The sequence below is a fragment of the Paroedura picta genome, chromosome 11 (genome assembly GCF_049243985.1).
Source record: "Paroedura picta isolate Pp20150507F chromosome 11, Ppicta_v3.0, whole genome shotgun sequence".
Classification (NCBI taxonomy): Eukaryota; Metazoa; Chordata; class Lepidosauria; order Squamata; family Gekkonidae; genus Paroedura; species Paroedura picta.
Genome location: NC_135379.1, coordinates 39,452,743 through 39,466,366, shown reverse-complemented (window position 1 = coordinate 39,466,366; position 13,624 = coordinate 39,452,743). Strand labels below are relative to the sequence as shown.

General features: G+C 45.1%; 1 protein-coding gene across 4 annotated transcripts in view; it reads right to left on the bottom strand.

The window, feature by feature from the left end:
* Positions 1 to 13,624, bottom strand: part of LOC143820505 (collagen alpha-4(VI) chain-like) — an 88,761-nt gene that overhangs the window by 48,640 nt on the left and 26,497 nt on the right. For all 4 annotated transcript variants that reach the window (XM_077303431.1, XM_077303432.1, XM_077303433.1 and 1 more), the window contains 3 exons: positions 11,421 to 12,005; positions 8,761 to 9,336; positions 508 to 836 (listed from right to left, as the gene is read on the bottom strand). In XM_077303431.1, the coding sequence (XP_077159546.1) occupies positions 508 to 836; positions 8,761 to 9,336; positions 11,421 to 12,005 (1,490 nt within the window). The remainder of the gene's footprint in view (positions 1 to 507; positions 837 to 8,760; positions 9,337 to 11,420; positions 12,006 to 13,624) is intronic.

Genomic DNA, 13,624 nt, shown 5'->3' with positions numbered 1-13,624 from the left:
TCCACACTATAGAGATCAGTTTCCCTGTTGAAGTGCCATCCTGTACCAAGCCTGGCTGGGAGATTTATGGAGTGGTCACCAAGCAGCTGCAACTGTTGGGTTATGCATCACGGCTGGACAGAATATTCAGGCAAGGGAGCCGAGGATGCCTTGTTTGCAACAGTGGTTCATTAGAGAGATGGACTCACCAAACCTGAAAAGGCCACCCGAGTAATACTAGGACAGGTTCTTGGTAGATTGTTTTACCAGCTGTTGGTACATGACTGACATTCCTGAACAGCTTGGTTGCTATTTGAGATGGGGGAACCGAGAAATTTCCTTTTTCCTTGAAACAATATTTATTATTCCCATGGGGAACACAGGATGATGACCTTATTTGACCTATGATAATTTATTTAGCCTATCTGAGATTGTGACTTAGTATGCCTGGAACAAAACAGGGAATGACTTAAAACTCATTCTAAGCTACAGGCTCATTATTTGAAACTTTCCCCATCATACAATTACCTTCACTTTAGCAGTGACCGGCTTGAGCGATCTGTCCCAAAAGGCATCTAGGAAGCTTCTGGTCAAGTAAGTGTTTGTTGTGGTTTGCTTAGCCAGGAATTTCTGAATGATTTCTTCATTGTACGCTTCAAAGCTGGATTCAAACAAGGACTGACCATTTTCAGCAAACACATGGTAACTAAACCTGACACGCACAGGAGGCTCAACGAGGCAACTGATATCGGTTATGGAAGCCAGGATGGACAGTTGGGCTTGCATGGTCTGCCTTAAACGCATCAGCGGTGCCTCTGTGGAACTATCAACTGCTATAGCAATATCGATATCACAGCCTGTAAAGAAGGGGGGGGGGGTCTGTGTAATTATAACATGTAATATTTCATTGCAATCTCCCCAGTTGGCCTTTGCAGTGTAAATAGGGTTGCCAGGTCCCTCCTAGCAATTGGCGGGGGGATAGAGAGGGGACTCACCAGAAGCAACAAGCACCAGAAGCATCCAAATTACAGGCACATGCATAGGTCACTGGCCATGTGACCTGAACCTGATGCTTCACTTCTGGGATGCCGGGGTGACACTCTGGTATTTGGGCAAAAACTCTATGGCAGATTTGACTTCTACCATAGAGTTTTTGCCCGAATACCAGGACACCCCCTCCCCCTGACATCCCACTTCATGTAGATGCATCACTGCACCTGGGAGAATTTTCTCTTTTTCAGTATATTTCCACACACACACTAACCAGCCTTCTGATCTGTAGCGGGGAGGTGGGTCCTTGTACCAGGAGATCTGGCATCCCTAAGTACAAATGACATGCTGAGCATTCAGAATTAGAAGGATCTGAGTATTTAATTAATATAAACTGACAGCATTTCAAGGATCCATCTATTTGTATTTGTGGACAGTCTGGCCCTCTGTACTTTAACGCCAGGGGACTAAGATGCTGATGAACGTTGGTCTAACCTCCTGCTTTTTTATCAAAAGAAGAACTGATGTTGAATTCCAATGGAGTGAATGTTGCAAGTGGAGCACAAAACTAGAAGGTGCTTTTAATTCTCAAAGCCCAGGAAAAGTACATCCCAGAACCACCTAGCACCACCCCTGCAGGTACAAAGACCTGTCCTAACCAGTCCTTCTAACCAGGCGTTCCAAACACTGACAAACAAGGAGGTGGCTTTAAAAGCAATTTTGAAGCCTAAATGAAATTGTATATGTAATTTATTTGTAACTAGAAATTAAGCCCGCTGTATAGAAAATACAGCGGGCGCTAGTGGGCAGTGGGTGGAGGGAGGAAAGGAAGGTAGGCAGGCAGCCAGGCATAGAGAAAGGGAGACAGAGACAGAGACAGAGAAGGGGAGATAGGAGCGTAAGCATTGGAAGAAAGAATGGAAGAAAGAAAAGCAGAAGAGAAATGGATGGATGGGAGCAAGAAAGGAGATTAAGGGTTGGATGGATAGATGGGTAGAAAGAAAGAAAGAAAGAAAGAAAGAAAGAAAGAAAGAAAGAAAGAAAGAAAGAAAGAAAGAAAGAAAGAAAGAAAGAAAGAAAGAAAGAAAGAAAGAAAGAAAGAAAGAAAGAAATGGAGAAGGAGAAAAAGAGGCAGAGAGAGAGAGAACGGAAGGAAGGAAGGAAGGAAGGAAGGAAGGAAGGAAGGAAGGAAGGAAGGAAGGAAGGAAGGAAGGAGAGGGAGGTAGGCAGGCAGGGAGGTAGGCAGGCAGGCAGGCAGATAGGTGCAATGGAAGGGGACGCGGCAGGAGTGGAAAGAAGGGGCCGCTGGGCAGGTGTGGGGGGTGAGTAGTGAGGGGGGAAGAGCTAGGGGTAGAGAAGTGTGGGGCAAGGTGTTTGGGGGTGGGGAACCAGCAGCAGAGTGCAGGGGTGGGTTGTGGGGTGGAGGAAGCATGTGGGGTCGAGAGGGTTGGCTGCCTACCAGTGTTGGCATCGACTCCCACGTTTGTGTGTTGTTTGGGGTCAGTGGCGAGTCTTGCGGCTGGCTGGCGGGCACCTGCGGGTGTTTGGGGTATGCAAAGAGACAGGGCTGCTGTGTCAGTGATGTGGCAGGGCTGTCCCTGTGGCGGGGCCGGGCTGCTGCCAGACAGCTGCAGGGCTTCAGGGTAGGAACGGGACAGGGCTGCGGCATCAGCGACACGTCAGGCCTGTCCCCTTGGTGGGGGGCAAAGCCCCCCCCCCGCCACCTCTAGCAGGTTGGGCCGGGTGCCTGCGTGTCCTCGCGGTAAGCAGCCTGGTCATGGCTGCCTGGGGGGAAGGTGGTAGATGTGGGGGGGTGGGCGGGTTGGGAGGCTCTTCATGCCTCCTGACTCATCAGGCCGAGGCCAAGGGTCCAATCACCAACCGTGCTGTGCTCAGCTGGTGATTGGTGCCTTCTCCTTGGAATGACAATGTGCCTGCCAATTGAGCTCTCCGCTTGTCATTCTGGGGGGGAAGGGGCCAATGGGCTCCCTTCCCCATCACAGACAGGTTCCACCCCAAGGGCCCTTAGCATTTTATTTATATTGCCTCCACAGAGCAGTTACAGATGTTGTATGCCACCCCAAGATGACAGGCTCAATAGGGGCAACTTATAAGTACCAATCAGCCAATTAACCAATTAACCAATTAGACAATTAACCAATTAGTCAATTAACCAATCAACCAATCAGCAAATCAGCCAATCAGCCATTCAGCCATTCAGCCATTCAACCAATTAACCAATTAACCAATTAACCAATTAACCAATTAGCCAATTAGCCAATCAGCCAGCCAATCAGCCAATTAACCAATTAACAAATTAATCAGATCAACCAATTAACCAAATCGACAATTGACAATAGTCAACCTGTGAGGTATGTGGGGTTGTGAGAGATCTGAGAGAACTGGGAATGGCCCCCAGTGACTCATCAGCCCTCATGTGTCTCAAAGCATTTTCCAATCGTCTGCCCTTTCTCTACCCATAGCAGAATCCCCATGAGGGAGGTGGGGTAGCGAGCCTCACAGGGAAGCTGGCAACCCTAAGAGGAAGACTCTCTGTGCACAGCAGTCTTGACCTTAGTAAGGTTTTTTATACTGTTTTTTTATTTGCCAGGCCAAGGTTATTTGCCAGGCCAATAAGACATTACAGTTACCGTGTATCTCCAGACATTTACTTGTTCTCTATTTACAGTTTCAGGCTGTAAATATTTATTTAGAACTTCCTGCACTTTCCAAGCTCATAGGACTGATTCTGGTCTGCCTGTCTGCACCCCAGAATACAAACAGTTGCTGGTAAGGGCTAGCCATAACCCATAGGCCAGGAGGGACACTCCTGCACCACTCTCTCCCAACTGCTGGCAAAAATGCCTCCTCTGAAGGCTGGACTCTGAGGCATTGTAGGATTTTGAAGTCCCACCTCCAAACCTCCAGGAATATTTCCAACCCATGGGTAGCCAACCTCCAGGTGGGGCCTGGAATGCTCCTGGGATTACAGCTCACCTGCAGAGTATAAAGATCAGCTTCCTAGGCAGAAAGGACTACTTTGGACAGGGTTGTGGTAGAGAAGAAATATTTAAGGCCTCCCACACAAGTTGTTGTTGAATTGAAAGACTTGAGGTCTACTGCACAGGGTTGTTGTGCAGATGAAACAGGAGACAAAAGAGCCAGTTTCTTCTGCAGAATAATGCTGTGCAGTGACTTCAAATCTGCAGAGAGTTGCAAAGAAGAAAGACACATGGCTTGGCTGTGTCTAACCTCCAGGCAGAGCAGTATTTTAAGTGAGAAGGGGCTTTTCTGTGGCCTCCCTGTCAGGCAACTGTTTGGCAGAAGGGGAACGTTCCCCCCCCTCAAAAGGAAGGCCCTCAGGCTCCCCTGCATTGCTCTCTAAAGGAAAATGCCTCCCTCCCCTCAGTTAGGGCCTGTCAGAGGCTCCTTCGCAGCATGCCTGAAGGGGGGGAAGGGGAGCACTCTGCAGCCTCCGGCCAGCTCTGTCAGGGTTCTGAGGCAATTTGCTGTTAGACATGACAGTTTGGACAGCCTTGGGACAAAAAGGGCTGGTGCAGCCTCTGTTCTCATCCCCCTTGGCAGCCCAGCTGACCTCCTCTCCCTGCAGTGGTCAGGAGCAGACTGGCAGCCAGACTGGGCTGGGTGAATGGAATTTTGGTCTGTCCTTGTGAGGGGCCAATGGGGAAGGCACTTCGCGCACCTCCCCATTGGCCGCTTGGCCCTTGAGTGGCCTGTGAGTGGCACTTGGAGGGGCGAATCAGGAGCCGCTTTGCGGCTCCTGATTTGCCCCTCTGAGTTTTTATCACGGACAGAGCCCTCCCTAACTCCTCCCCAATAGCCCTTAGGGCTTTATTTAACCGCAGGGGCGGTTAAAGATGATTGTTTTAAACTTGATGTTACTCACCCGGAGCCAAGTAGGGAAGGGCAGGAAATAAGAATAAAATTATTATTACTATTACTAATCAAATCAAATGTATTTAATACAGCCAGATACTATTACTAGTATTCTGTACTACAAAAGGAAAATTGGTCTCTCACTCTACAGGCTACAGTTATGACAAAATGTCTCAGGGCATAAACAGAGGCATTTTCACCTATTCTGAATAATGAACTTCCAGTCCACTTGAAACAGTAAAATCCACTGGCAAATGACTGCTGAAATGGACTGAAAGTGCATTATTCAGCATGTGTGGAATCGCATCCACATGGTGAAACATCACCCATCAGTATAGATTCAAGTGGGTAGCCGTAGTGGTCTGAAGCAGCAAAGCAAAACAGAATCAGAGTCCAGTGGCCCCTTTAAGACTGACAAAGATTTATTCAAGGCGTGAGCTTTCGATCTTGTTTTATCGCTCATCAGTGTAAGCCAAACTGAGTGTGCTTCAATTCAGACAGTGGTCACACAAGGAGGAAGTGAGGGGGTTTAACCATCTCCTGCCCAGTTTTCCTCAACTGTAGCTTGGCTCCCATTATTAGCATTTTAAGAGGGGAGGCCATGTTTATTTCCTTTTAAAATGCTAACAGTAGTGCAGGAAACCTGGTTTCCATCAGCAACACTAAGCAGGCTCTGAAACGCCCTCTCCTCTCTAAGCACTGTTGTGATCAGAATGAGGGGTTCGTGCCATTTGCCCTTCACAAATGTGTAGAGATCCAAAGCCTTTGACACATCTGCTTGCACCCAGAGAGCATTTGTCAATCAAGCAACACTCCTTGACTTGACGTTTCCATACGTTCTGCATGGCTGTGTCATCTTGTGGCAGGAACCGATTTGGAAGTTCACAGCAGAGCAACAAATGTTAGGGCTGATTTTTTTTTTAAAGCAATCAAGATTTGGATTGTTCAGTCACCAGAGGCAAGGGGGGGGGGGAGTTTGGCATTCCCTATTTGTCTTCTTAAAAGCCCATGAAAGATTTTTGTTCTAGGAAGCAAGTTCTGGTTCCAGAAAGTTCTTGGCCACCACTGCTCATATTTCTATGCTTCAACTTCTCCAAAAACTGTATGAAGAAAGTCTCTTAAATAGCATGTCATACACGCATCACATGTCTGAAAACTTGGTGCATCTAAAGTCGCTGTTTGGATCTTTGAGCTTTTAAATATGCCAGATATGTACAATAGATAACAGTGCTTGCACTCAAAAGCTCACGCCCTGAATAAATCTTTGTTGGACTCAAAGGTGCTACTGGAGTCTGATTTTATTGTGCTACTTCAGACCAACACGGCTACCCATTTGAATCTATACATTTAAACAAGCACTGTTTGTTTAAAGACTAACCTATTCTTAACTGGTACGTGCTGAAAATAACTTTACGGAGATTTTTCACGGACACTTTGTTTTTATAAAGTGAGCGGGTCATTGTGGGATCTTTGGAGAGCGGGGTTATAGTGCGCCAGGATCCCTAGCAAGAAGCACCAATGGAGGTGAGTCTATGCAAAAAAGAGTTTATTGAGCTTTGTCTCTGACCGATTCCACACTATGATAGCATTCAGATTTGCATTTTTAAAGGGCCGACTTTTCCATACATTTCCACATTAAAATCCACTTTTCCAGGTACAGTCCCGAATTGACTTCTGACTTACCGCACATTTTAGAAATTCCCAGTCACAACAATTTCATCTGTCAAGGTGGAATCTAAGTCAGGGATGCCCAATGGGGAAATGGTTGCATTCAGGTTTTTCCCCACTCCCACCATTTTGAGTCATTTGGGAACACTCCTGTCCTCATTCTCATTCCCATCCCCATCCTCCCTCCCTCTCCCTTCCTCCTTCTCCCTCCAATCCAAAAAATCTGCCCTTTTTTTTTAAAAAAAGAGGTGATCAGGTCACAGCACTGTTTCTAAGTGTTAAAAAAGCAATCTTGCACAGTGGCATTGTAACATGATAACCTAGGGGTTTTGTTAAAAAAATACTACTTTCAGTACATTTTGGAGGGAAGGCAATGGAGGGCACAGAATGGTTGAATTAAGGGGCGCAACAAAAAGAAGGGTGCAAGCAGGCACCGTTTTGGAAAACAAGCATTTTTGGAAAAGGGGAAGGGATCAAAGTCAGATGGGAGGCTCATTCCAACTCAGATACGGAAAGCATATATGGCGAATTTCAGCCTGGGAAATGAGGGGAGGAAAGCCCAAATGCGGAAAGCCTGGAGTCAATGCACAGCATCCAAAGGGAATCCAAAGCAGGATTAAAACGAGGTATGTCTCCCAATGCAGAAATGGTCCCTGTCAGCTATGATCTGAGTGTGGATACAGTCACCCACCCGGCTACTTTGCTGTCCCCACAGACGTTGCAGTAACCCTTCTCCATCTTCCCTTGACTTCTCCATCTCCTTGTCTCCCAGCTAAGTGGGCGGGGGGGGGGGGTTGCCCAGCAGGGCTTCTGGTTCTACCCACTGTAGATTGGATTGGCTGTGGTGTGTGTGTGAAATGCTTCAGAAACTGCAGTTGCTGTCACCGCAGCCCAGAGATCTTCACTGCACGACTGAAGCTGAGCTATGTAAGTAAGAAAGTAAGAAAATATTTCCAGACGCTATCTTCCTTTGAAATGTCACTGTGCTAAACACAGCTTTGAAATGTTGAAGTTACTATTAAGACAATCAGAATTCCTCCTCTGAAGGCCCTCAGTCGAGTGCTATGGAGGTTACGCTAGGAGCTGCTGTTGCATTAGCTGTGAACCAGACTTCTTCTGTTTGTAACGTTCCCCACTAAAAAGACAGACTTTGCTGCTTCTGGCTCCATGTCTTTTTCAAAACATTTGGACAGCGCATTTGTCAGAACAGTTCTGTTTGTAGCTTACTAAACTGCTGACCTAACAACTTTCAGGTTTGTAACAGAGAAACAGCCTTTCCCAGCTGCCAAAGCAGGCTTTTGTGGAACTCCAGCCAGAATCAATTGAAAAAAAACCCCCAAAAACCCAAGGTCCTGCTCATCCTCCGTTTTTTTCAGACCATACTACAAGTGACATTCGTAAACAAGACAGCTTCTTGTTCCAATAGTCCCCTTTCCCCCAAAGCCACATTGAAGGTATGGGGAACATCCTTCTAACATTCTACATGGGCCTGATTCAGATTGAGGCCATACCAGGAGGGAAGAACAGGCCCCCATCTCCCACACACACACACACCTTTTACCCAACCTGGAATGAAACTGGGGGTATTTGATCCATTGGGCAGCTGCAGCATATTCCTAACTGTATCTTGTCCTGTAGTATCCATCCAGTGGCTTGGAGGCCTAGCACTATCAGCAGTGTCAGGTGGATAAGGAAACAAGAATAGTTGCCCAGCTGGCTAAGAGCTATTTCTGTCTGCGCCTTCCTTCCCAGCTGAGCTATGTATGGATTTGTATTTGGACTACCAAGTGTCCCTTGGGTGGTTCGGAGCTCTTGCTGGCCTGATCTCTGTGTCAGGTTCACCTATGGCCTGCTGAGGCATTGCCCTGACCTGTTTTGCCAAATCTAGATTGTGCAGTTCTTATTCCCTTTCATCTTGCTCAAAGTCATGTTATCATATCCTTATCCATTGTTCTGGGGGTGGAGACTGTACTTCCCTGTCCGAGATGGAATAGAGCCAATCAGGGCTCTTTCTCTCCACCTCCCATCCTCCCTCCTTGCCCGCTTGCATGGGGGCCTGGGGGTGGCCTTTCAAAGGGCTTATGAATGGGCTTTGCAGCTAGTATTCATATAGATGTTAAACAAAGTGGGGGAGAGTACCGCTTCCTGTGGCACCCCACATGGTTGTGCAAAGGAGTCAGATAACGTACATTATCTGTTCACGGAAAAAATACTACTCTGACTCACCTTGTGGCTGATCTGAAACACAGACTTCCTCGGTGATCGTCTTCGTGATCGTTTCCAGTTCACTGAAGTCATTGACCCTGAATACTCTCTTGGGGCTGCCAGCAATCTGATTCAGCTCAAAGGAGCCAGAAACATTTTCTCCGATCCCTATTGTGAAAATATTGATCCCATACTCCCTCAGTGCAACGGCCGCTTTATTCACGGGGTCTTTGGAGCATCCATCGGTCATGACAATGAGGGTCTGTGGCACTCCCTGGTTCTTACGGCCCCCATTGGCAGGCTCGAAGATGCCCTTGACAAAATGGAGTGCCTTGCCAGTGTAGGTGGTTGAATTTAATTGGACGATGCTTTTAATTTGCTTCTTGACCCTAGTCTCATCATAGAATTCATTGAGATAAAATTCTTTCCGAGGAATACTGCTGTACTGGACAACCCCAATGCGGACTTTGTTCTGCGCAATGACCAAGCTGTCCACTATCTTCATCATGAACTCCTTCATCGTTGTGAAATGCTTTGGTTTTATGCTTCCTGATCCATCCATCAGAAACACAAGGTCTGCCTGCGGAATTTCACAAACTGTGGAGAGAAATATTCACTTTACCTTGATGGGTTCCTCATTAAGAATTCATATGTGAACTGGCTAGAATTGCCAGGTTCTTCCTAGTCACTGTCAGGGGATTGGGGAGGTGGGGGGGGTAGATAGAGGTGTCAGATCTGGATTAGGAATCTCCTTGAGATTTGGAAATGGAGACTGGAGAGGACAGGCAACCTCAGAGGAGTACAATGCCATACAGTCTACCCTCCAAAGCATCTGTTTTCTCCAAGGGAACCGATCTGTATAGTCTGGAGATAAGCTATCATTCTGGGGGATCCCCAGGTCCTACCTAAAGGCTGACATCCCTAGAACCAGGCGTTGCAGAAGACAAAGGCAACAAATCTCAACCTTTTTTCCTGGGGAAGAAAGTTTGGTTGAGTTTGAGACTTACGTCTAAAAAGCAGGGCTGTTACTTGAGAAGAATCCTATAGAATTCAGTAGGATTGCAACCTGGGACTTGTGGGGTTTGGTTTGGTTTTGCTCACTGTGTCCTTTCTCAAGGTGTTTGATTTGGTGTTTGCCTTCAGCAATTACAAGCAAACAAGAGACATCAGAAACTAAATTAAATTGATGAGTTCCATCTTCCTAGCAGTTTCATTTGCATAGCTTGTACCCTAAGAAAAACCTGTAGGGCTTTCTGACTGGGGAGCCACATGTTTGAATTAACTCCCCACACCCTGTCCAGATCATGTTGTGTATATGACATGGGGCAATAGCTTTACTCTAATGAAGTCTATAGCAGGGGAGCAGTTGTGTTCTCTCCCCTGAGAGGTTTTCTCCATTGCAATCCTTTTCATTTTCACTCACCGTCCTTGTATTTATATACTACTTTTCATTCTTCATGGTACCCAGCATGCTTTATATAGGATTCTCAGGTCTCTTATCCAGTCACTCACTAGACCAGTGGTTCTCTACCTTCCTAATGCCGTGACCCTTTAATTCAGTTCCTCGTGTTTTGGTGGCCCCCCACCATAAAATTATGCAAGTGTTCTTGCACAGAAATTAAACCAAAACTGACCAATGGTGTGAAGATCCGTTGTTACTGATTGTATATGAATTGTATATAAATTGTATATAAATTGGTGGGCACCTTCAGGAGAAGCGGCAACAGTGGCGGTGATACCCCCCCCCCCAAGCTGCTGACCCTGCTGTGAGCCCTGTGAAAAGGTCGCTCGACCCCTAAAGGGGTCCTGACTACGGTTGGGCACTTCGGCGTCTGAAGTGGCCATTAGCACCCGAAGCATCCAGCGCCCTGACGCGGGAGGTAAGGGAAGCGCAGACACAATGCCTCCCCCCCACACACACACACAGCATGGCATGGCACTGGCTGCTTCGGGCACTAATGGCCACTTTGGACGCCAGAGTGCCCAACCCTAGTCCCGACCCCCAGGTTGAAAACCACTGCATTAGACCCAAATGTGCTTAGCTTTGAAGCATAACCAGGGACATTTATGAAGTGTGTCAGAAAGGGGCTGAAATCAGGACAACTAAGAAAAGAAATAGCATTGCTCTTACCCTCTGACCACATAGAGTGGGCTGTGGGTTCCCTCTTGAGGGAATTCCCAGCTACCTGGGAATTCCCAGCTACCATGATTCCTGCTTATTTTGTCGGACCAGCCTGGCCTGCCTAGAGCTGGAAATTCACATTCAGAATTACAATAATCAGACCAAGACTTTTGAGGGATTCTTGGACAGCAGCAAAAGCCTATTTCACAGAGCTGCAGAGTTTAAGAGGCAAGGGCAAGTTGGGCAGGGTGGGGGTGTTAAGGTATTATGAAGTTGGGCTTATTCCTGGACATGAAACACAACCCAATCCAGATGTTTTGCAGAAACTGCAAAATAACATTATTGCAGACACCTAGATAGTGGGGATCCTAGGTCATTTAGCACCTCAATTAAAATGTGAAGTGGAGAAAGAGGAATATTTTGTGATGATGTAAATAACCGGAAACAACTTTCAGCCTTTTCAGGCTCTGACTGTTTTGCTTACAACAGTGCCTTACCCACACCACTTATCCACTAGGTGTGTATGCTTACAAAACCCATTTCATAACTACCAGCTTACCCGGTTTTGATCTGTCACATAGAACATGGCTTATGTTTTGGTGTAAGCTTCCCAGCATGCTGTAATTGGAAACAAAAAATGCTTTTCCTTCATCGCCAACCATTTCTTTGAGTTCCTTTTCATCTGCAGCCTCTGTCCCGATGGCAACAATCTTGATTCTTTCCTCCTTCAAAGCCTGCAATGCTGCAGGGAGATCGAGTCTGTCGGCTGGTGCAGTCAGCTCATCAGTGATAAGCACCAGGAACTGTGTGATGCCAAACAAAGAGGTCCGGCCACTGTAGTCTGCACCAAACCTTTCTCGTGCAAAATTCAAAGCTTTGGCCGTGAAGGCCTGCCCTCCCCAAGGAACCATGTTATTAACAGCTTCCCTGATTTGGGTCTTGTTGGAGTATTTATTCAGAGGGAATTGCTCGAAAGGAACTTCATGAAAGGCAATGGCCCCGAATTGGACCTTGTTTTTTCCAACCTCTGTGTTATTCACAATGGCCTCCATGAGCAGCTGTATACTCTGGAACTGCAATTCTGCAATGGATCTTGATGTATGCATTACAAAGATGATATCAGCAGCTTCAGTTATTTTACATTCTACAGTGGGAAAAACAAAATGGCACTGTTATTTATTTATTCTGATATAGATTTTATTTTATTTTAGGGGGAAAAAGAAGAAATAAAGACACCACTTATAATAAACCTTGCATTATAGTACTGTTCGTTACATTCTCCGTTTACATCCATTCTTCTTATCACTTAATAATAATTCTCTAAATTCTGATAACATCATAACGTAAAATTGTCTGCTTTTCCTATTCAAATAAAAAAAAAACTTCATGACAATTTTTAAAATTCTGATATAGACGTGATTTAAAATATTCTGCCTTTTCTCATACATCGTATTTCCCCTGAACACAGACAAAAATCTTAGATCAGAAAATAACAGTGCAAGAAATAAATTGTGCTATTAAAAAACTCAAAAGTGATAAAGCACCTGGTCCACATGGTTCTACTGCAACTTATTATTAATCTTTTGAAGAAATCTTTTAGACTAGATGACCCAGGACGTCCCTTCCAACTCTTTTATTCTATGGAATCTTAACTCTCCCTTTGTAAAAAGTTATGAATGAAATTCAAGAGATACAGAGCTTGCCATCTACCTGGCAGGATGCAAATATAACTTTGATCCACAAAGAAAGCAATGTTTCCTTATTACCACAACCATATAGACCTATCTCACTTTTAAATCTGAATTATAATATTTTCACAACAATTATGGCTGAAAGTCTAAAAAGATGTATCCCAGAGATGAGAAATAAGGATCAAATGGGTTTTGCCCCCCAAACATATATGAAAGATATATAGTATACACTATTGAATATTCAAAGAAAATAAAATACTGTTTTTATATTTCCTTGATGCTGAAAAAACATTTGATAACATTTCTTGGACATTTTTGATAGACGTCTTTAAAAACCTACAGTGTGGTGACAATTTTTTAAGATGGATACGAAGTATATATACAAAACACTATGCAAGAATTTTAGATAAAATTGAAATTGGAAAAAGAGCTCAACAAGAGCTAAACAAGAATGCCCAATCTCACCTTTATTGTTTATTTTAGTTGTGAAAATATTATCCACCAGAATAAGAAAAAAATTAAAATACTGTGTTCTGTTTTTGTTGCTGTTTGTTTGTTTGCTTTTTGTTCAATTATTTTCCAGGTTCAAATCTGAATTTACCTCAAAAGTGGAGTGCCGCCACTGGAATTTGAGAATATTCTACTCCAAGCTAAACCACAAGGCCAAATCTATATGTTACTGAGATTTGACACAGAAACAGAGCAGATTAAGACATGTATGATTAAATGGATGCAGAATTTGGAGACTAATATTACTATGGAAGATTGGAAATATTTATGGGTTAAGATTCCTAAATTAAGATGGGCAGATAAAATGGCTTCTTGAGCATTTCACTATCCAGTGAACTCTGGAACCTAACAGGGGTCGATTTGCAGCTACAATCGGCAGAAAGGGGCGAGGTGTGCAAACCTCCCCAATTTTCTACTCAAGAAGTTCTTGGGAACTCGTGGGGCCAATTCTGATATCAAGCTGTTTGTGTTCCGGGCCACGAAGAAGCCATTCGCCATGTTTGAACTTTTCTATCTTCTCATATTATTATTTTTTATGACTGTTTTTCTTCTATCACTCCCT